Raw genomic sequence first — 21,652 nt, 5'->3', positions numbered from 1 at the left:
GTTGGCCCGGCGGAGATACCCATAGGTGAGGCTGGAAGAGACTCCCAGCAGGTGGCAGAATTCTTTCCAGAGTTGTGATATGGACTGTGGTCCACTGTCCGACACAATGTCCTGTGGAAAAATGTGTAATCTGAAAATGTTAGTAAGCAAGGCTTCAGCAGTTTCTTCTGCGGTGGATAATTTGGGTAATGGTACGAAATGTGCCATCTTCGATAATCTATCCACTACAGTCAATATTACAGTGTTCCCTCTGGAGGGCGGAAGGCTGGTAACAAAATCAATCGTGATGTGCGACCAGGGCTGCGTGGGAAAAGGCAGTGGGTGGAGCTTGTGGAATATTTATGCATAGCACACACGATCAGCAATGTCATTCTGCATATGTAGCCACCAAAATCTCTCTTGAATGATCTGTATTGTTCTTTTCTTGCCCGGGTGACAAGCGAACCGGCTGTTATGGCCCCACTGGATAACTTCTCCCCTCAGGTTATCAGGAACTTATAACTTTCCAGAAGGACACCTCAGTGGGTGAGAAACGTTGTGTGTTGCCGACCTGACTTTAGACTATATCCCAGGTGATGGTGGACAGGAAGCATGAGGTGGGGAGAATAGTGCTAGGTTCTGAGGGAACATGAGATGGATCACTCTGATGGGAGAGTGCATCAGGCTTGCCGTTTTTAGAACCCGGACAGTAGGAGAGCAAAAAATTGAACTGACTGAAAAAAATGGCCCAGCGGGCCTGTCTGGCATTTAAACGCTTAGCAGTCAATCAATCAATCAATTTTATTTATATAGCGCCAAATCACAACAAACAGTTGCCCCAAGGCGCTTTATATTGTAAGGCAAGGCCATACAATAATTACGTAAAAACCCCAACGGTCAAAACGACCCCCTGTGAGCAAGCACTTGGCAACAGTGGGAAGGAAAAACTCCCTTTTAACAGGAAGAAACCTCCAGCAGAACCAGGCTCAGGGAGGGGCAGTCTTCTGCTGGGACTGGTTGGGGCTGAGGGAGGGAACCAAGAAAAAGACATGCTGTGGAGGGGAGCAGAGATCAATCACTAATGATTAAATGCAGAGTGATGCATACAGAGCAAAAAGAGAAAGAAACACTCAGTGCATCATGGGAACCCCCCAGCAGTCTAAGTCTATAGCAGCATAACTAAGGGATGGTTCAGGGTCACCTGATCCAGCCCTAACTATAAGCTTTAGCAAAAAGGAAAGTTTTAAGCCTAATCTTAAAAGTAGAGAGGGTGTCTGTCTCCCTGATCCGAATTGGGAGCTGGTTCCACAGGAGAGGAGCCTGAAAGCTGAAGGCTCTGCCTCCCATTCTACTCTTACAAACCCTAGGAACTACAAGTAAGCCTGCAGTCTGAGAGTGAAGCGCTCTGTTGGGGTGATATGGTACTATGAGGTCCCTAAGATAAGATGGGACCTGATTATTCAAAACCTTATAAGTAAGAAGAAGAATTTTAAATTCTATTCTAGAATTAACAGGAAGCCAATGAAGAGAGGCCAATATGGGTGAGATATGCTCTCTCCTAGTCCCCGTCAGTACTCTAGCTGCAGAATTTTGAATTAACTGAAGGCTTTTCAGGGAACTTTTAGGACAACCTGATAATAATGAATTACAATAGTCCAGCCTAGAGGAAATAAATGCATGAATTAGTTTTTCAGCATCACTCTGAGACAAGACCTTTCTAATTTTATAGATATTGCGTAAATGCAAAAAAGCAGTCCTACATATTTGTTTAATATGTGCTTTGAATGACATATCCTGATCAAAAAATGACTCCAAGATTTCTCACAGTATTACTAGAGGTCAGGGTAATGCCATCCAGAGTAAGGATCTGGTTAGACACCATGTTTCTAAGATTTGTGGGGCCAAGTACAATAACTTCAGTTTTATCTGAGTTTAAAAGCAGGAAATTAGAGGTCATCCATGTCTTTATGTCTGTAAGACAATCTTGCAGTTTAGCTAATTGGTGTGTGTCCTCTGGCTTCATGGATAGATAAAGCTGGGTATCATCTGAGTAACAATGAAAATTTAAGCAATGCCATCTAATAATACTGCCTAAGGGAAGCATGTATAAAGTGAATAAAATTGGTCCTAGCACAGAACCTTGTGGAACTCCATAATTAACCTTATTCTGTGAAGAAGATTCCCCATTTACATGAACAAATTGTAATCTATTAGATAAATATGATTCAAACCACCGCAGCATAGTGCCTTTAATACCTATGGCACGCTCTAATCTCTGTAATAAAATTTTATGGTCAACAGTATCAAAAGCAGCACTGAGGTCTAACAGAACAAGCACAGAGATGAGTCCACTGTCTGAGGCCATAAGAAGATCATTTGTAACCTTCACTAATGCTGTTTCTGTGCTATGATGAATTCTAAAACCTGACTGAAACTCTTCAAATAGACAATTCCTCTGCAGATGATCAGTTAGCTGTTTTACAACTACCCTTTCAAGAATTTTTGAGAGAAAAGGAAGGTTGGAGATTGGCCTATAATTAGCTAAGATAGCTGGGTCAAGTGATGGCTTTTTAAGTAATGGTTTAATTACTGCCACCTTAAAAGCCTGTGGTACATAGCCAACTAATAAAGATAGATTGATCATATTTAAGATCGAAGCATTAAATAATGGTAGGACTTCCTTGAGCAGCCTGGTAGGAATGGGGTCTAATAGACATGTTGATGGTTTGGATGAAGTAACTAATGAAAATAACTCAGACAGAACAATCTGAGAGAAAGAGTCTAACCAAATACCGGCATCACTGAAAGCAGCCAAAGATAACAATACGTCTTTGGGATGGTTATGAGTAATTTTATTAGCAAAGAAAGTCATGAAGTCATTACTAGTTAAAGTTAAAGGAATACTCGGCTCAATAGAGCTCTGACTCTTTGTCATCCTGGCTACAGTGCTGAAAAGAAACCTGGGGTTGTTCTTATTTTCTTCAATTAGTGATGAGTAGTAATATGTCCTAGCTTTACGGAGGGCTTTTTTATAGAGCAACAGACTCTTTTTCCAGGCTAAGTGAAGATCTTCTAAATTAGTGAGACGCCATTTCCTCTCCACCTTACGGGTTATCTGCTTTAAGCTGCAAGTTTGTGAGTTATACCACGGAGTCAGGCACTTCTGATTTAAAGCTCTCTTTTCAGAGGAGCTACAGCATCCAAGTTGTCTTCAATGAGGATGGAAAACTATTGACGAGATACTCTATCTCACTTACAGAGTTTAGGTAGCTACTCTGCACTGTGTTGGTATATGGCATTAGAGAACATAAAGAAGGAATCATATCCTTAAACCTAGTTACAGCGCTTTCTGAAAGACTTCTAGTGTAATGAAACTTATTCCCCACTGCTGGGTAGTCCATCAGAGTAAATGTAAATGTTATTAAGAAATGATCAGACAGAAGGGAGTTTTCAGGGAATACTGTTAAGTCTTCAATTTCCATACCATAAGTCAGAACAGATCTAAGATATGATTAAAGTGGTGGGTGGACTCATTTACATTTTGAGCAAAGCCAATAGAGTCTAATAATAGATTAAATGCAGTGTTGAGGCTGTCATTCTCAGCATCTGTGTGGATGTTAAAATCGCCCACTATAATTATCTTATCTGAGCTAAGCACTAAGTCAGACAAAAGGTCTGAAAATTCACAGAGAAACTCACAGTAACGACCAGGTGGACGATAGATAATAACAAATAAAACTGTTTTTTGGGACTTCCAATTTGGATGGACAAGACTAAGAGTCAAGCTTTCAAATGAATTAAAGCTCTGTCTGGGTTTTTGATTAATTAATAAGCTGGAATGGAAGATTGCTGCTAATCCTCTGCCTTGGCCCGTGCTACGAGCGTTCTGGCAGTTAGTGTGACTCGGGGGTGTTGACTCATTTAAACTAACATATTCATCCTGCTGTAACCAGGTTTCTGTAAGGCAGAATAATCAATATGTTGATCAATTATTATATCATTTACTAACAGGGACTTAGAAGAGAGAGACCTAATGTTTAATAGACCACATTTAACTGTTTTAGTCTGTGGTGCAGTTGAAGGTGCTATATTATTTTTTCTTTTTGAATTTTTATGCTTAAATAAATTTTTGCTGGTTATTGGTGGTCTGGGAGCAGGCACCGTCTCTACGGGGATGGGGTAATGAGGGGATGGCAGGGGGAGAGAAGCTGCAGAGGGGTGTGTAAGACTACAACTCTGCTTCCTGGTCCCAACCCTGGATAGTCACGGTTTGGAGGATTTAAGAAAATTGGCCAGATTTCTAGAAATGAGAGCTGCTCCATCCAAAGTGGGATGGATGCCGTCTCTCCTAACAAGACCAGATTTTCCCCAGAAGCTTTGCCAATTATCTATGAAGCCCACCTCATTTTTTGGACACCACTCAGACAGCCAGCAATTCAAGGAGAACATGCGGCTAAACATGTCACTCCCGGTCCAATTGGGGAGGGGCCCAGAGAAAACTACAGAGTCCGACAATGTTTTTGCAAAGTTACACACCGATTCAATGTTAATTTTAGTGACCTCCGATTGGCGTAACCGGGTGTCGTTACTGCCGACGTGAATTACAATCTTACCAAATTTACGCTTAGCCTTAGCTAGCAGTTTCAAATTTCCTTCAGTGTCGCCTGCTCTGGCCCCCGGAAGACAATTGACTATGGTTGCTGTTGTCGCTAACTTCACATTTCTCAAAACAGAGTCGCCAATAACCAGAGTTTGATCCTCGGCGGGTGTGTCGCCAAGTGGGGAAAAACGATTAGAAATGTGAACGGGTTGGCGGTGTACACGGGGCTTCTGTGAACCAGTGAAGCTTATATACGCCCTGGTGATGAGCTACAGATTAGAAACAGGTGTGTGGAAAGCTCCAGAGAAGGGTGTGGCCCAGACAGTGTGCACTGCCCACCACAAAGCACCAAGAGAGATAGGGAAAGACAAATTCCAAGCAGGGAAAAAACCCAACAGGAGAAAACACGCAGAAAAAACAAATCAAAACTAAACTAAGCAAACTAAAACAGAACAAAATTTGATACAAAAGTTCAGATCATGACACTCATTTTGTGGGGTTAGCGTGCACACCAACGTCTGCTAATTCAAAGCAAACTTCCTTTGGAGTTAAATTTATCTCATTAATACCAGTAAATGCACAGAGGGTGAGCTACAAATATTTCTTAATTTGCACAACGTCCGCTCTTGTCAAAAGCTCATGTACACCCACATGCAAGGCCTCCTGCAGACGGCATTAAAACGTAAATGTTGTTTGTGATTGATAGAAGGGCTTTATTGAACATGTACAAATTGTATGTAAGACAGTAGGATCTTAATAATTAATTAAACAACTGCAAATGATAAAAAAAAAAACCCACAATGCTCATATGGGTGATGGTATTTTAGCATTGATTATACAGTTGTATGCAAAAGTTTGGGCACCCCTGATCATTTTCATGATTTTCCTTTATAAATCATTGGTTGTGTAGATCAGAGATTTCAGTTAAATATATCATATAGCAGACAAACACACTTATATCTGGTAAGTGAAATGAAGTTTCTAGTATTTACAGAAAGTGTGCAATAATTATTGAAAAAAAATAGGCAGGTGCATAAATTTGGGCACCCTTGTCATTTTATTGATTTGAATATATTTAGCACTAATTATTGGAACACAAAATTGGTTTGGTAAGCTCACTGACCCTTGACCTCCTTACACAGGTGAATCCAATCATGAGAAAGGGTATTTAAGATGGCCATTTGCAAATGTTTCCCCTCTTTGCATCTATTCTATTGAGTGGCAACATGGGAGCCTCTAAACAACTCTCAAATGACCTGAAAACAAAGACTGTTCAACATCATGGTTTAGGGGAAGGATACAAAAAGCTATCTCAGAGATTTCAGGTGTCAGGTTCCACTGTGAGGAACATAGTGAGGAAATGGAAGACCGCAGCCACAGTACTAGTTAAGGTCTGAAGTGGCAGGCCAAGAAATATCTCAGATAAGCTGAAGCGAAGGATGGCGAGAACAGTCATAGTCAACCCACAGACCTGCTCCAAAGACAGAGAACATGATCTTGCTGCAGATAGTGTCTCTGTGCATTGTTCAACTATACAGTGCACTTTGCACAAAGAGATGCTGTATGATGCTATAATGCAGAGGAAGCCTTTTCTGTGTACATGCCACAAACGGAGTCGATTGAGGTATGCTAAAGCACTTTTGGACAAGCCAGCTTCATTTTGGAATAAGGTGCTCTGGACTGATGAAACTAAAATTGAGTTATTTGGACATAACAAGGGGCGGTATGCATGGCTGAAAAAGAACACAGCATTCCAAGAAACACGCTTGCTATCTACAGTAAAATTTGGAGGTGGTTTCATCATGGTGTGTGGCTGTGTGGCCAGTGCAGGTACTGGGATGTTGAGGGTCACATGGATTCCAGTCAATATCAGCAGATTCTTGAGAACAATGTTCATGAATCAGTGACAAAGCTGAAGTTGCGCCAGGCTGGAACTTTCAACAAGACAACGACCCTAAACACTGCTCAAAATCTAGTAAGGCATTCATGCAGAGGAACAAGTACAATGTTCTGGAATGGCCATCTCAGTCCCCAGACCTAATTATTATTGAAAATCTGTGGCGTGATTTTAAGTAGGCTGTCCATGCTCAGAAACCAACAAACCTGAGATCTTTTGTAAAGAAGAATGGTCCAAAATACCTTCAACCAGAATCCAGACTCTCATTGGAAGCTATAGGAAGTGTTTAGAGGCTATTATTTCTGCAAAAGGAGGATCTACTAAGTATTGATGTATTTTTCTGTTGGGGTGCCCAAATTTATGCACCTGCCTAATTTTGTTTAAAGTTTAGAATTATTGCACACTTTCTGTAAATCCTATAAACTTCATTTCACTTCTCAAATATCACTGTGTTTGTCTGCTATATGGTATATTTAACTGAAATTGCTGATTCAAACGACCAATGATTTATAAAGGAAAATCATGGAAATCATCAGGGGTGCCCAAACTTTTGCATACAACTGTAAGGTTATGTACCAGGGCAGTTCTGGAGGAACATGGTTTTGTCTCAGTGCTGTATATTGATTAAAGGACAAAGCAATCTTGACTTGAAGGGAAAGAATTGTTTACATTAATAGTGATCTGGATCTGCCTAAAAAACGTTCCTTTTATTTTAAATGCAAGAAAGGTTTTCCTTTCTTTTACAATACAACACAAGTTTCCTTTACAATATCTCTAGCATTCTGAGATAAGATCTTTGATTACATCTATACTGGTACGAGTAGTGGATTTCTATGTTGAAATTAAGTAAGCTGACATTCAAGGTCATTTTAAGCTACATGAAAGCACACATATGTTGAGAGAGAGAGAGAGATTAAAGGAAGAAGTGCCCGCTTTAGCTAGATTCATACAAAATCCTTTCGATCAGGATTGTGAGGATTTGTGACAGTATTATTTAAGTTTTAGAACATAACTGCTATTAAACAATTAGAAAAGAATGCCTTATTTTTCAGCTTTAGTAAACTTCAGTGTTGAAACACTCACTCTTTCTCACAGACATTCCTTGCTGTCTTTTGTTTTGTGGCTCAATTCATGCAAAATCTTTTCCACAGGGTTGTATTGAGATATAACTATGTATGATATTTGAGTTTTTCAAACATAACCACTGGGAAACAATCACAAACTAATGGTTTACCTCTCTGATTTAATACATTTCTGTGTGAAAACAATCTGGCCCCCATTGACTGCCACACCTACTTCTAATTCATCATCAATCCAGCAAACTACTAATCATCCAGCAGGTGGCAGACACGTCTATGGGATATTATGTTGGTAATGTTGCTCTTTGGCTTGAGCTTCAAGGTTCACAAGATGTGATCTACCTACCTACCTACCCACCCACTGAATTTTAGAGGTTACATACCTAGCCTTTTCCAAATCATTGGGGTAGTTGTTCTGTTGATGAACAAGTGGACCTGTCCAGGCAGTGTTAATAAAACATAGGCCTGTCCCAGAAGGCAGCCTAATCGAGGAACAGCTGGAAGCCGGCGAGGAGGAAGTACACCATGTTACCAAATGAACTTGACAAATTCTCAGGATTGTTCAGCCATAGGTGACATTTGTATGTGTTCTGTGAGTGCCCTTGTCTGTTGTCTGTTTTTTTATTTAAAATAAAATCATTATTTATTATGTATGATATTAAGTGTTCATGATGCAGTGAAGGTCTAAAGTCACTTTGTGAAGTGAAAACTAGAATTGCATGGCTATGAACGTATTCATTAAAAAAAATGATGTTATTTGCAGATGGATCTATGTTGATATATCAAAAGAGTACAGCCACTTCCGGTTATGGCGACCGTGTGAAAAGCCGTGTTCTTCACAGCTCCGCTATTGTGCTACTTTTTGATGCTAAAAATTTTCCTTAGCTGTAAAGAACGTTCTTCAACACTCCTAACTCTACAAGATGCCTCCAAAAACATCAAAAACTCCACAAGAAGTCAACGAAAAGGCAAAACAACCGAAGCTAACAGACTACACTCTCCGGGAATTGCAGAAAGCTAAAGCTAACGAGAGCGTCCTCGCTCCACAGCTAATTGGGACCACAAACGCCGAGGAGAAATCCCAGAATAGTAAGGTGGATGAAATATTAACTATCGTCACCACCATAAAATCAGATTTGGACAACATTCGTGGAGAAATAAAGGACTGTGCTAAAAGGGTCAATGAAGCGGAAACTCGCATATCTAACGCGGAAGACGAAGTAGAGATCCTGCGGACTAAAACTAGCGCTCTGGAAACGAAACAGAAAGCGTTGGAAGAAAAAATTCTGGACTTGGAGTCGAGGTCCAGACGAAATAACTTGAGACTCGCGTTTCTCCCAGAAGGATCTGAAGGACAAGACCCTTGTAAGTTTCTGGAAAAGTGGCTACCGGAGGTACTTGGCCGCGAAATCTACGCAACTCCTATGATCATTGAGAGAGCACACAGGATTGGCCCGAAGCGAGACAACAACGAGGCGCCCCGTGTTTTGATCATGAGATTCCTCAATTACAGGGACAAGATGGCTACTGTTACCGCGACAAGAGCAAAAGGGAACATTTATTACGAGGAGCATCTAGTACGGTTTTATCCTGATTATGCCGCGGGTGTGCACCAGCAACGCAAACAATTTGATCCCGTTCGAGAAGAGCTTCGTAAATTGGGTCTGAGACATGGATTTGTCCACCCAGCGAAACTACTGGTGACCCAAGACGGAAAAACCTACGCTTTCAAGACTCCGGCGGAGGCTCAGGAATTTTTACGCAAGATCCAGAAGAATAGAGAAGATATGTAACGTTGTAATTTGAAGCACGCACAATGCTTAAGAGAAGTGTCATACTGTTCATGATTTACCATATGTTGAATGATAGCGTATCCACTGCTCTATACTTAATACAACTAAAGGACAACAGCTAAGATATACTAATGTGAACAATAGCACATATAGCAGCAGCTTATATCAGTTTTGAATACAAGAGAAAGGTTCGACTGCTCCTCACATTCTGTGGATCGGTCATATGCAATAACGGAAGAAGAATCGAGGAGGGAGGGGGGCCCACAGAGGGGATGGTTGGGGTACTGTTCTGAGTTAAGGCACCATATGCTGGTTCGATATGTTAAGAGTTATGCTTCTCTCAAAGTATTATTTATGTCTACTGGTAATTTCGACATAGCTGAATATAGGATGATATTATCCCTATGTTTCTGTTTTATGATTAAAGGGTTAAAATGGCACAGGGTGTAAATTTAAATTTTGTAACTTGGAACTGCAGGGGTCTACAACGCTATAAAAAGGTTAAACAGGTCATGAACAAATTAAAAAGTATGGACTCCAAAATCATATTTTTGCAAGAGACTCATCTGATGGAGGAGGACGAAAAAAGGGTTAGGAGAAGGTGGCGGGGTAGTGTATATACATCAGCATTTTCCTCCCGTGCAAGGGGAGTAATGACACTTATTCATGAAACCGTCCCATTCCAAATAAATAATGTTATTAAAGACAAGAGGGGTAGATATCTAATTATCCAAGGATCATTACTACTAGGAAACATAAATTTAGTCAACGTCTATGGTCCTAACACTGATGACCCCTCCTTTTATGATGAGTTATTTCTTTTGCTTTCAACTCTGTCGGGACACCACATAATAGCAGGGGACTTTAACTGTACCCTGGAACCTAGTCAAGACCGATCAACGGGAGCAGATCAGTCTCATAATAACTGCAGAACAACTATAAAACAATTTATGAGCGATCTGAAACTAATATATATTTGGAGAACACTAAATCAACAAAGCAAATCATATTCATGTTTCTCTGCAACATTCCAAACATATTCACGTATAGATTATTTTTTAATTTCAACAGATTTGATATCAAAAATTCAAAATTGTTCATATGATAGTATTGCTATCTCAGATCATGCGCCATGTAAATTGATTTATCGAGATGAAGATATCACTTGTGAACCACCCAGATGGAGATTTCAACACAAATGGTTACAAGATGAGGAATTCATCAAATATATTGGGAGTCAAATAGATGAATATTTCTCTTTTAATAAAAACCAAACATCAGCAGGAATCAGATGGGATGCTTTTAAAGCATTCCTCAGAGGACACATTATTAGTTACACTGGCCATAAATCTAAAAAAGCAAAACAAGAACTAAAACAACTGGAAAATAACATCAACACAACCCAAGAGAAAGTATTTGAGGGCAATGATCCTGTGGCGGCAAAAGAACTTCTACTTTTGAGAGCAGATTATGAAAAAACAAGCTCTAAAGCTGCATCTAGTCTTTTACGGTTAAAGCAAACATTTTATGAGCAAGGAGACAAAGTTGGAAAGCTATTAGCCTGGCAAATTAAGCAGCTTGAAACAAAAACGATAATTACTTCTTTGGAAAATAAAGGCCGAACAATAATTAATCCAAAAGAAATTAATGATGCATTTAAGGATTATTATAAAAAATTGTATAATACAGAAACAAATTGTAGTGCACAGACCATGAATGCAGTCTTAGATAGGATAAAGATTCCAACTATTTCAGATGGACACAGAAGAGAATTAGATCTAGAAATAACAACAGAAGAAATCTCAAATACCATCGACGCAATGAAATTAGGTAAGCGGGCCGGCCCAGATGGTATTCCCATTGATATATACAGAAAATTTAAAGATAAACTGCTAAAACCGCTGCTAGATATGATAGAAGAAACTTTCGAAAAAGATTGTCTGCCGCTGTCTCTAAATGAAGCACTAATAGTTCTACTATCAAAACCCGGGAAACCTCCAACTAAATGCGAAAATTTCAGACCAATCAGCCTCCTCAATTCTGACCTCAAAATAATTTGCAAAATATTGGCAAGGCGACTTCAGAAAGCCCTTCCTAGTGTAATAAATATCGACCAGAATGGGTTCATAAGTGGAAGACAAGGCTTTCACAATGTGAGAAGAGTTTTGAATATTCTTCACTACAAAAAAGACGAAAAAGACTGTGCACTACTTTCAATCGACGCAGAAAAGGCCTTCGATAGAGTCGAATGGCCCTATCTTTTTAATATTCTGGATAGATTTGGCCTGGGAAGCAATTTTACAAAATGGATAAAAATACTTTACAAAAATCCAACAGCAGAAATTTTAACAAATAGACATCTTTCAAAACCATTTAAAATCAAAAGAGGTTGCCGTCAAGGATGCCCCCTCTCTCCCCTACTATTCTCCTTAGCGATAGAACTTTTCGCAACAGTTATACGTTCGCACACACGAATATCTGGAATAAGTATAGGTCAGAATGAACATAGGATTGCATTATTTGCTGATATTATTTTATTTCTATCAAAACTAGCGTCTTCAATCCCGGTAGTTCTGGAAGTAATACAACTATATGGGAATATCTCCGGCTATAAAGTGAATGAAACAAAGTCTTCAATATTATTACTAAATGAAACGGAAAGAAAATACCCCAATATTCATATATTAGCCTACAAATTCAAAATAATAGAACAATTTGAATATTTGGGAGTCTTAATCTTGCCAAATGCAGAAAAATTGGTTAAGGCAAATTATGATAGGCTAAAAGAAGAAATTAAAACATCTGTAGATCGATGGAAGCCATTGCCCCTATCTATTATGGGTAGAATAAATACATTAAAAATGATTATATTGCCAAAATTATTATATCTATTTCAAAACATCCCTTTAACCCCCCCCCCCCCCCCCCCTTTCTGACTTGTTTTTTTGGCTTAAAAAAACAACTTTGAGCTTGATATGGAACAATGGAAAATCTAAACTTCGTCTCTCTCTTCTGTATATGCCATTTGACAGAGGAGGGTTGAAATGCCCCAATTTCCTATGGTATTACTGGGCTACACAATTGCGCTCTATAACTTTTTATTTTAATGATAATAATAACCCACATTGGATAGAAATGGAAGGCCAAAGTTTAAAATTACCCCTACATTCATTCTTCTACTCTGACACAACAAAACAGCTATTGAAACAAATAACAAATCCCTTTCTCAAACATATGGTGAAGATCTGGCATGATGTCAGAAAATACTTAAAAGAGACCCAAATACTATCTCAGCTAAGTCCTATATGGGGCAATCAGCTCTTCACTCCCGGAAGAGCAGACGCCACTTTTAAAACATGGGCAACTAAGGGACTTAAAACAATTGGGAATCTCTACCCATCAGAATCAGATAATTTTATGTCTTTTGAAGAACTCAAAGTAAAGTTTGATCTCGATAACAAACACTATTTTAAATACCTACAACTAAGAAGTTTTGTAAATAAATATCAAACAAATCTACAAAAAATTCCACTTACACAACTAGAAAATTTGATATTAAAAAATAAATTAAGAAAAGGCATAATCTCTGATTTTTATATGTTACTACAATCATATTCAAATGAAAATACAATAAGAAAACTAGTATCCTGGAATGAAGACTTAAACATTAAAATCAGTGAACAAGACTGGGAAACAGTTTGCAAAAAATCTCAACAAATATCTATTAATAGTCGTCTAAAAATATTACAATATAAATGGATAATGCGAGTATACACTACACCAGTTAAATTAAATAAATATAACAAGAACATTCCAGACACATGTATAAAATGTGGCTTAAAAGGAACATTAATACATTGTATATGGGAATGCAGCCAGGTGAGACATTTTTGGCTAAAAGTAAAAGACCAAATTGAGAAAATAATTTCGAAAAAGATCACTTTGGAGTCCTTGATGTTCTTACTGGCTCTATACCCGAAGAATCACAATTTCACTAAAACAGACTGCATTTTTATTGACATAAGCTCATTAATAGGTAAAAGATGTATTGCTCTTACCTGGAAAAATGTCAATGGACCAAGCGCCTCCCAGTGGCTAAAACAAATGCTCTCTTGCCTACCATTGGAAAGAATATCATATATACGCAAAGCGAAACAACATTTATTTGAAGAGATATGGAGACCATTTATAAACTTTATAAACAATTTAGACTTATCTGATGACCTCATTGATTTTTAAACCCATTGCAGAAAATATAAGTAGTAACATTTACAATTTTATAAAGTAAGAGAAGCTGTTTCCCTTTCTTTTTTTTTTTCGTTTGTTCTGATGTTTTGTCCTTTTTTTTCCCTCCTTTTTTCCGACTTCTATATACAGAAAAACATGTAAGACATATTCTGTAGAATAATTCTGTTAAAATTGTACATGGATAAAGGGCGAATAAAATGTATTTGGCAAAAAAAAAAAAGAGTACAGCCAAATAGAGTTTAAACTGAGGATTATGGTTTTGGCACCCACTTTTTTGCCTCAGCACTTGGGGGAGCTCTTTTACAACAATCCAACAATACTGAATGAACAATGTTCACTTGCAATGAAGCAAAATTTACTGCAACAGTTGCAAGGTCTCTGTACTGATTTGTATTATGAAACAGTCAAATGGTTTATTTCACATGTTTATTAAAAGTCTTACTTCCAAAAATCATAGGAAATTTTTTAACAAAGAAAAACACTCTTTGACATCAGAGGACCAGTATTCACAGTGTAGAAAACTGATTCTGGCTCAATAAAGCAGAATAATTAATATTTGTGACATGAAACATTGCACATTTAATTCTGATAAATTAAACAACATGGTCCAGCTTAAGGTCTTTAATACATAAAGTGTTATCTGTGTATGATTGGCAAACGTAACTGAGACTCTTGTGGGACGTGAATCTGACATAAAAACTCTGAAAAATAAAAGAACTGTTGCATAGTTGTATGATTATTAAACCAGCAATCATTATCTTGAAGAGACACTGTTAATTCAGTGTGCAAACTAGTGTAGAAAGAAAATGATGAAAATTAAATAAACAAACAAATGTGTATTGACAACAATAACAATTTTGATAAATGCAACAAACCTGAGAATCTGGCTCAGTTGCATAACCGAGTAAAGTCAGTCCATGGCACATATTTTCAAGTCATTTTTCAGCAATAAATACTTCATAATGAGATAATGTCCATTCTGCATTTAAAATGCACTTTTATCAAGTTAAAAGTAGCTTGAAGAGCAAAACAGACGAAGCCCAAACTGTATACATACGTTCTGACATAATGGCAAATCAAGATTACAATCATATAACCGTTTTGAAACACACAAAACTTTGATACTGCAACAAATTAATACCGTAGGTTGGGGGGGGGGGGGGGGGTGTTAGAAAAGAAAGCTTTAAAATAGTAAAGCCTCACTTTATATTACAGCTTTAATATGTACAAAATTATGAACAAGGCTTGGACATTAACTCAAGTATTCTATTGCCAAATTACTATGTCAGTGCAAAATTTTAAAATTCATATTATTCATGTCAACACGATGAACAAGTCACTGTGAAGATGAAAAGGTCACTGTGAAGACGAAGGCTCAGCGAGCACGCCGAGTGGACTCTCTGCTGCCAGCTGGGACAGGTATTTCTGTGAATGAGCAGAATAAAAATGAAAGTCACAATTTATAACCCAACAGATTTGTAAATATACCCAACGCAGTGAGTGACTGGATTTCACAGAGTTCTCTTATCATAACAAAATAGTATCTGAAGTGTTTTTTCCCAATTACAACCAAAACATGGCTGGTTACATATCATCTTCTCAAGTAGTTCCACTAGAATAAAAACTGATTTTTCAAGAAAGTCCAGGACAAGAAATTGGTATCTGGATAAAATAAGCACTCTATATGCATACAAGCAAGCCATACAATTATGTGGAGAATATATTTAATATTTCATCAAAATCATACGGATATATATATATATATATATATATATATACGAGTGGTGGCTAAGTTGTTAATGTGGAATATTCCCGGTTCAACCCCACCCCTGTCCATTTCTCCATGTAATGTGGAGTTGTGTCAGACAGGGACATCCACCATAAAACTTGTACCAAATCAACATGCAGATCCAGCCTGGATCTGCTGTGGCGACCCCGAGTGGGAAAATTAAAACAAAAACATGGGAGCAGTCAAAGGGTCTTACTTTATATATATAAATGAGCATTGAATTTTGATGCCCATTTTGACTATAGCTATCTTGACTATGTGGCTGGAGGATAGCTTTTACTTTTTAGGAACATCCTGATCAGGTTTTCAGTGAAGTGCAAAGTATTAGACACGGGAAATATTTTCCCCAATGATCTCCCAGGAGTTTACCATTAACAAGTGACACACTTAAAACATGCTCTTGTATATGAAAAAAAAAAAAAAATCCAAGATATTCTTAAAAAAATGACTCACTGGATGAACTCAATTTAATTATGTGCAGGATTTCCATCTAATAAATATATGTAGCCCCCCCCCCCCCCCCCCAAAAAAAAAGCACATCCATGCAAGATAATTTAATTTAGTTGGGACTACATATATTTATTAGATGGAAATCCATCCAATGAGTCAGTTTTTTTAGTGTAATGTATAACTTTATATGTTAATACAATTACCAACTGGAATCCATTAGACTGAATAAGTGAACAAATAATTAATTAGCAAATCTGGCCTCTGTATTTCAAAATGTTTATGAATGAATTTATTTTGACAATAAACAGGGATAAAGAAACATTAAAATAAAATAAGTAAAAGACAAGTCTAATCACGGAAAAATCAAGACATCTTAACCGAAATACTACAATAAAGACAAGAATAACCATAGAAAAATAAACAGATCTTAACTCCATTTTTCAGTGTCTGAAAGGAGTAGGAAGAAGCCCTATGCAACACCATTCTCACCAGGTTCAGAGTGACCAGTTTGTTGTATTGGAGAATTATGAGTTGTTATCTCTATTTAACATCATCATATGGTAAACCAAAATTAAAAGCCAAATTAATAAGATAAACTTAAACTTAAATTGAAAGAAAATACAGTGGCATTTTTAAAGAAACCTAACTCTAATTAAAACAACAAAACACCATCACAAATTTAAAAAAAAGAAGCCGAAATGCAGAGTGCAAAAACATGAAAGACAGAGACACATTTGGAGACACGCAGACCTTTGATGGACAGGACAAGTGTTTCAAACAGTAATCCATCAAATGTTTGGGAATCACGGCTCTTCTGTCTCAGCTGCGCTGCTCACGAAGACAGAAATGCAAGAAGGCTCGGTGCTGAACTGTCAGTAATTAGAAACCTCACACAGATGCAACTTTACATGCAATGTGCATGTTTGTGTGTGTGTGTGCTCACGCTACAATGTGTCTGCATTCGTCACCGTGCACATTATTAATTTTACTGTCTGTTGGTTAGAGATTCGCACATTTTAATGTTTTGATTCAAGCTTTGTGCTCAGAAGTAGACTAAAAAATATATATATGCAAAGTGTCAGCATAAGCGACTAAGAGATTAGTCAGCGGTCGTAGCAACAGGTGGTGTAATCTCATCAACCAGCTGTGAGACCACAGCAACTGAGGACCACACCCGCACCACACTCAGTGCACCGCTTTTGAGTTTGAGACTTGGATTTGGGAAAGTTGGGGAATATTGCATTTCACAGAGTCTGTAGAATCAGTGAATGATTGAGTAGACAGACAGACAGACAGACAGATACATTCATCTCCTCCAGACTCAAAAATAAATACTATTATTTTGTAACCCAACAAAATTACATACAATAAAAACGCATCATGAACACTTATTGAACTTCAGTGCACCAGATCAATCCAAAAACCAACTTTGTTACACTGTGTGTCAATGGTAAGGGCCCCATTGCACATAGTATGAATAAGTACTGCTCAGGGTGACTCCCGGCGGAACAGTTCATATGAGCGAACCATCAATCAATCAATTTTCAATCAATTTTTTTTTTTATATAGCGCCAAATCACAACAAACAGTTGCCCCAAGGCGCTTTATATTGTAAGGCAAGGCCATACAATAATTATGTAAAACCCCAACGGTCAAAACGACCCCCTGTGAGCAAGCACTTGGCTACAGTGGGAAGGAAAAACTCCCTTTTAACAGGAAGAAACCTCCAGCAGAACCAGGCTCAGGGAGGGGCAGTCTTCTGCTGGGACTGGTTGGGGCTGAGGGAGAGAACCAGGAAAAAGACATGCTGTGGAGGGGAGCAGAGATCGATCACTATGATTAAATGCAGAGTGGTGCATACAGAGCAAAAAGAGAAAGAAACAGTGCATCATGGGAACCCCCCCAGCAGTCTACGTCTATAGCAGCATAACTAAGGGATGGTTTAGGGTCACCTGATCCAGCCCTAACTATAAGCTTTAGCAAAAAGGAAAGTTTTAAGCCTAATCTTAAAAGTAGAGAGGGTGTCTGTCTCCTGATCTGAATTGGGAGCTGGTTCCACAGGAGAGGAGCCTGAAAGCTGAAGGCTCTGCCTCCCATTCTACTCTTACAAACCCTAGGAACTACAAGTAAGCCTGCAGTCTGAGAGCGAAGCGCTCTATTGGGGTGATATGGTACTACGAGGTCCCTAAGATAAGATGGGACCTGATTATTCAAAACCTTGTAAGTAAGAAGAAGAATTTTAAATTCTATTCTAGAATTAACAGGAAGCCAATGAAGAGAGGCCAATATGGGTGAGATATGCTCTCTCCTTCTAGTCCCCGTCAGTACTCTAGCTGCAGCATTTTGAATTAACTGAAGGCTTTTTAGGGAACTTTTAGGACAACCTGATAATAATGAATTACAATAGTCCAGCCTAGAGGAAATAAATGCATGAATTAGTTTTTCAGCATCACTCTGAGACAAGACCTTTCTGATTTTAGAGATATTGCGTAAATGCAAAAAAGCAGTCCTACATATTTGTTTAATATGCGCTTTGAATGACATATCCTGATCAAAAATGACTCCAAGATTTCTCACAGTATTACTAGAGGTCAGGGTAATGCCATCCAGAGTAAGGATCTGGTTAGACACCATGTTTCTAAGATTTGTGGGGCCAAGTACAATAACTTCAGATTTATCTGAGTTTAAAAGCAAGAAATTAGAGGTCATCCATGTCTTTATGTCTGTAAGACAATCCTGCAGTTTAGCTAATTGGTGTGTGTCCTCTGGCTTCATGGATAGATAAGCTGGGTATCATCTGCGTAACAATGAAAATTTAAGCAATACCGTCTAATAATACTGCCTAAGGGAAGCATGTATAAAGTGAATAAAATTGGTCCTAGCACAGAACCTTGTGGAACTCCATAATTAACTTTAGTCTGTGAAGAAGATTCCCCATTTACATGAACAAATTGTAATCTATTAGACAAATATGATTCAAACCACCGCAGCGCAGTGCCTTTAATACCTATGGCATGCTCTAATCTCTGTAATAAAATTTTATGGTCAACAGTATCAAAAGCAGCACTGAGGTCTAACAGAACAAGCACAGAGATGAGTCCACTGTCCGAGGCCATAAGATCATTTGTAACCTTCACTAATGCTGTTTCTGTACTATGATGAATTCTAAAACCTGACTGAAACTCTTCAAATAGACCATTCCTCTGCAGATGATCAGTTAGCTGTTTTACAACTACCCTTTCAAGAATTTTTGAGAGAAAAGGAAGGTTGGAGATTGGCCTATAATTAGCTAAGATAGCTGGGTCAAGTGATGGCTTTTTAAGTAATGGTTTAATTACTGCCACCTTAAAAGCCTGTGGTACATAGCCAACTAACAAAGATAGATTGATCATATTTAAGATCGAAGCATTAAATAATGGTAGGGCTTCCTTGAGCAGCCTGGTAGGAATGGGGTCTAATAAACATGTTGATGGTTTGGATGAAGTAACTAATGAAAATAACTCAGACAGGACAATCGGAGAGAAAGAGTCTAACCAAATACCGGCATCACTGAAAGCAGCCAAAGATAACGATACGTCTTTGGGATGGTTATGAGTAATTTTTTCTCTAATAGTTAAAATTTTGTTAGCAAAGAAAGTCATGAAGTCATTACTAGTTAAAGTTAATGGAATACTCAGCTCAATAGAGCTCTGACTCTTTGTCAGCCTGGCTACAGTGCTGAAAAGAAACCTGGGGTTGTTCTTATTTTCTTCAATTAGTGATGAGTAGAAAGATGTCCTAGCTTTACGGAGGGCTTTTTTATAGAGCAACAGACTCTTTTTCCAGGCTAAGTGAAGATCTTCTAAATTAGTGAGACGCCATTTCCTGTCCAACTTACGGGTTATCTGCTTTAAGCTACGAGTTTGTGAGTTATACCACGGAGTCAGGCACTTCTGATTTAAAGCTCTCTTTTTCAGAGGAGCTACAGCATCCAAAGTTGTCTTCAATGAGGATGTAAAACTATTGACGAGATACTCTAACTCCCTTACAGAGTTTAGGTAGCTACTCTGCTCTGTGTTGGTATATGACATTAGAGAACATAAAGAAGGAATCATATCCTTAAACCTAGTTACAGCGCTTTCTGAAAGACTTCTAGTGTAATGAAACTTATTCCCCACTGCTGGGTAGTCCATCAGAGTAAATGTAAATGTTATTAAGAAATGATCAGACAGAAGGGAGTTTTCAGGGAATACTGTTAAGTCTTCTATTTCCATACCATAAGTCAGAACAAGATCTAAGATATGATTAAAGTGGTGGGTGGACTCATTTACTTTTTGAGCAAAGCCAATAGAGTCTAATAATAGATTAAATGCAGTGTTGAGGCTGTCATTCTCAGCATCTGTGTGGATGTTAAAATCGCCCACTATAATTATCTTATCTGAGCTAAGCACTAAGTCAGACAAAAGGTCTGAAAATTCACAGAGAAACTCACAGTAACGACCAGGTGGACGATAGATAATAACAAATAAAACTGGTTTTTGGGACTTCCAATTTGGATGGACAAGACTAAGAGACAAGCTTTCAAATGAATTAAAGCTCTGTCTGGGTTTTTGATTAATTAATAAGCTGGAATGGAAGATTGCTGCTAATCCTCCGCCCCGGCCCGTGCTACGAGCATTCTGACAGTTAGTGTGACTCGGGGGTGTTGACTCATTTAAACTAACATATTCATCCTGCTGTAACCAGGTTTCTGTTAGGCAGAATAAATCAATATGTTGATCAATTATTATATCATTTACCAACAGGGACTTAGAAGAGAGAGACCTAATGTTTAATAGACCACATTTAACTGTTTTAGTCTGTGGTGCAGTTGAAGGTGCTATATTATTTTTTCTTTTTGAATTTTTATGCTTAAATAGATTTTTGCTGGTTATTGGTGGTCTGGGAGCAGGCACCGTCTCTACAGGGATGGGGTAATGAGGGGATGGCAGGGGGAGAGAAGCTGCAGAGAGGTGTGTAAGACTACAACTCTGCTTCCTGGTCCCAACCCTGGATAGTCACAGTTTGGAGGATTTAAGAAAATTGGCCAGATTTCTAGAAATGAGAGCTGCTCCATCCAAAGTGGGATGGATGCCGTCTCTCCTAACAAGACCAGGTTTTCCCCAGAAGCTTTGCCAATTATCTATGAAGCCCACCTCATTTTTTGGACACCACTCAGACAGCCAGCAATTCAAGGAGAACATGCGGCTAAACATGTCACTCCCGGTCCGATTGGGGAGGGGCCCAGAGAAAACTACAGAGTCCGACATTGTTTTTGCAAAGTTACACACCGATTTAATGTTAATTTTAGTGACCTCCGATTGGCGTAACCGAGTGTCATTACTGCCGACGTGAATTACAATCTTACCAAATTTACGCTTAGCCTTAGCCAGCAGTTTCAAATTTCCTTCAATGTCGCCTGCTCTGGCCCCCGGAAGACAATTGACTATGGTTGCTGGTGTCGCTAACTTCACATTTCTCAAAACAGAGTCGCCAATAACCAGAGTTTGATCCTCGGCGGGTGTGTCGTCGAGTGGGGAAAAACGGTTAGAGATGTGAACGGGTTGGCGGTGTACACGGGGCTTCTGTTTAGGGCTACGCTTCCTCCTCACAGTCACCCAGTCAGCCTGCTTTCCCGACTGCTCGGGATCTGCCAGGGGGGAACTAACGGCGGCTAAGCTACCTTGGTCCGCACCGACTACAGGGGCCTGGCTAGCTGTAGAATTTTCCACGGTGCGGAGCCGAGTCTCCAATTTGCCCAGCCTGGCCTCCAAAGCTACGAATAAGCTACACTTATTA

At 38.7% G+C, this 21,652-nt stretch overlaps 1 protein-coding gene across 1 annotated transcript in view; it reads right to left on the bottom strand.

Annotated features, from left to right (window-relative positions):
• Positions 1-14,183: 14,183 nt before the first annotated feature.
• Positions 14,184-21,652, bottom strand: part of rbm20 (RNA binding motif protein 20) — a 101,825-nt gene continuing 94,356 nt past the window's right edge. Inside the window, exon 14 of the mRNA XM_034188647.1 lies at positions 14,184-15,021. Coding sequence (XP_034044538.1) covers positions 14,953-15,021 — 69 coding nt within the window. The 3' untranslated portion in view covers positions 14,184-14,952. The remainder of the gene's footprint in view (positions 15,022-21,652) is intronic.

The sequence above is a fragment of the Thalassophryne amazonica genome, chromosome 15 (assembly GCF_902500255.1).
Source record: "Thalassophryne amazonica chromosome 15, fThaAma1.1, whole genome shotgun sequence".
NCBI lineage: Eukaryota > Metazoa > Chordata > Actinopteri > Batrachoidiformes > Batrachoididae > Thalassophryne > Thalassophryne amazonica.
Note: the sequence above shows the minus strand (reverse complement) of the source record. Positions and strands in the feature narration are given on the sequence as shown.